At 63.6% G+C, this 2,169-nt stretch overlaps 1 protein-coding gene across 1 annotated transcript; it reads left to right on the top strand.

Annotated features, from left to right (window-relative positions):
• Positions 1–638: 638 nt before the first annotated feature.
• KCTD11 (potassium channel tetramerization domain containing 11) lies at positions 639–1,879 on the top strand. The gene has a single exon (XM_078668579.1). The coding sequence runs from the start codon at positions 726–728 to the stop codon at positions 1,545–1,547; it is 822 nt and encodes a 273-aa protein (XP_078524705.1). The 5' UTR covers positions 639–725; the 3' UTR covers positions 1,548–1,879.
• The last annotated feature ends 290 nt before the right edge of the window (positions 1,880–2,169 follow it).

The raw sequence follows: 2,169 nt of genomic DNA, 5'->3' as shown, positions 1-2,169 counted from the left end.
GAGAATCTGTGTTTGTTTACTTCCTGGCGGAGGGGCCCGTGGACGTGCCAGAGCGCCTTGAGCCCTGCCGAGCTGCGCCTCGAAGCACTGTTGGCTTCCTTCAGCCTCATTCCAGGAGCGGGAGAATCTGTGTTTGTTTACTTCCTGGCGGAGGGGCCCGTGGATGTGCCAGAGCGCCTTGAACCCTGCCTGGCTGCGCCTCGAAGCATTGTTAGCTTCCTTCAGCCTACTTCCTGGAGCCGGGGGCCCTTGGACGTGCCAAGCGCCTGGGAGTCCTGCCGAGCTGCGCCTCGAAGCGCCTTTGGCTTCCTTCAGCCTCCTTCCAGGAGTGAGAGCATCCGTGTTTGGTTACTTCCAGCCGGAGGGGTCCGTGGACGTGCCAGAGCGCCGGGAGCCCTGCCCAGCTGCGCCTCGAAGCGCCCTTGGCTTCCTTCAGCCTCTTTCCAGGAGCCGGGGGCCCTTGGACGTGCCAGAGCGCCTGGGAGCCCCGCCGAGCTGCGCCTCGAAGCGCCCTTGGCTTCCTTCAGCCTCCTTCCAGCATCTGGGATAACCCTTGTTTATTTACTTCCAGTTGGAGGGGCCCTTGGACGTGCCAGAGAGCCTGGAGCTGCGCCTCGAAGCGCCCTTGTCTTCCTTCCTTCCTGGAGCGCTAGAGAGCCTCTCTTGGCGCTTTGCCAAGTGCCCTTTCCACCCTGCCGGGCCTGAAGCGCACGCAGAGGGGTGAGATGCGGGACCTGGACCCGGACAAGAGGGGGGTGCCCTTCGGGGGCCCGGTGACGCTGAACGTGGGGGGCAAGCAGTACAGCACCACCCTGGAGACGCTGACCCGCTTCCCGGACTCCATGCTGGGGGCCATGTTCCGGGGCCCCTGGCCCTCGCAGACGGACGCGTCCGGGGCGTTCTTCATCGACCGCGACGGCAAGGTCTTCAGACACGTGCTGAACTTCCTGCGCTTCGACCGGCTGGACCTGCCCGAGGGCTACCGGGAGCTGGCCCTGCTGGAGCGGGAGGCCGACTTCTACCAGATCCGGCCCCTGCTGGAGGAGATCCGGCTGCGGCGAGAGGAGGAGCGGGCGGCCGCCTCCAATGCCATCCTGCACCTGGACGTGGAGTGCCAGCAGCGCCTCCTGCACTTCACCCTGCGCAAGGGCTCGCAGCGCTACGACCTGTCCACCTGCCAGCTGCGCGCCTTCAGCGCCAACCTCTTCTGCACCGACTCGGGCTTCCTGCGGCTGATGGGGGACCGCCTGCTGAGCGGGGCCCCCGAGGACGCGGCACCGGCCGCCCCCCACCCCGAGGAGGCCAGGGACCACCACCTCCGGCTGGAGTGGGCACCCCGGCCCGCCGGTCTGCCCAGTGCAGAGTACCTCAAGCAGAAGCTGCGGCCGCTGCGGGCACTGCCCGGGGGGCACGAGCTGACCTGTGCCGGGGACTTCATCGAGGAGGTGCTGAAGTTCGCCCTCAGCCAGGGCTTCCGGATCGACGCCATCTTCCCTGACCCAGAAGACATCCTGAACTCCAGGTCGCTCAGGTTTGTGCGCCATTGACTCTGGTGCAGGCTGGCATTTTGTTGCCTAATGGACTATAATACAGGAAGGCCCTTTGCCATGTTGGCGCACGTGGGTTGAGATTTTCCTAGCTGGAAAGTCAAGTAGAGGATGCTTGTGAGAAACTCAAGGCCTGGTCCTGATGACAGCTCCAGACCTGGGACCCATGACGCGTGGGATGGTGATGGGGCAACCTGCCAGGTCGGTGTATGTGCCTCTGATGGTTTCCACACAGGAGAATTGGACAGAGCAGCAGCTGTGTTGATGTTTTGAAGATCTTTCAAATCTTTGGCTGAGGTATGCCTCCACAATCTGCACCCAGGGCACTGCAGCTTAGGTATGCCTCCACTTCTGCACCCAGGGCACTGCAGCTTAGGTATGCCTCCACAATCTGCACCCAGGGCACTGCAGCTTGGGTATGCCTCCACAATCTGCACCCAGGGCACTGCAGCTTGGGTATGCCTCCACAATCTGCACCCAGGGCACTGCAGCTTGGGTATGCCTCCACTTCTGCACCCAGGGCACCGCAGCTTAGGTATGCCTCCACAATCTGCACCCAGGGCACTGCAGCTTGGGTGTGCCTCCACAATCTGCACCCAGGGCACTGCAGCTTGGGTATGCC

Source organism: Lissotriton helveticus, chromosome 12 (genome assembly GCF_964261635.1).
Source record: "Lissotriton helveticus chromosome 12, aLisHel1.1, whole genome shotgun sequence".
Taxonomy (NCBI): Eukaryota; Metazoa; Chordata; class Amphibia; order Caudata; family Salamandridae; genus Lissotriton; species Lissotriton helveticus.
This window is presented reverse-complemented; position numbering and strand designations above follow the sequence as displayed.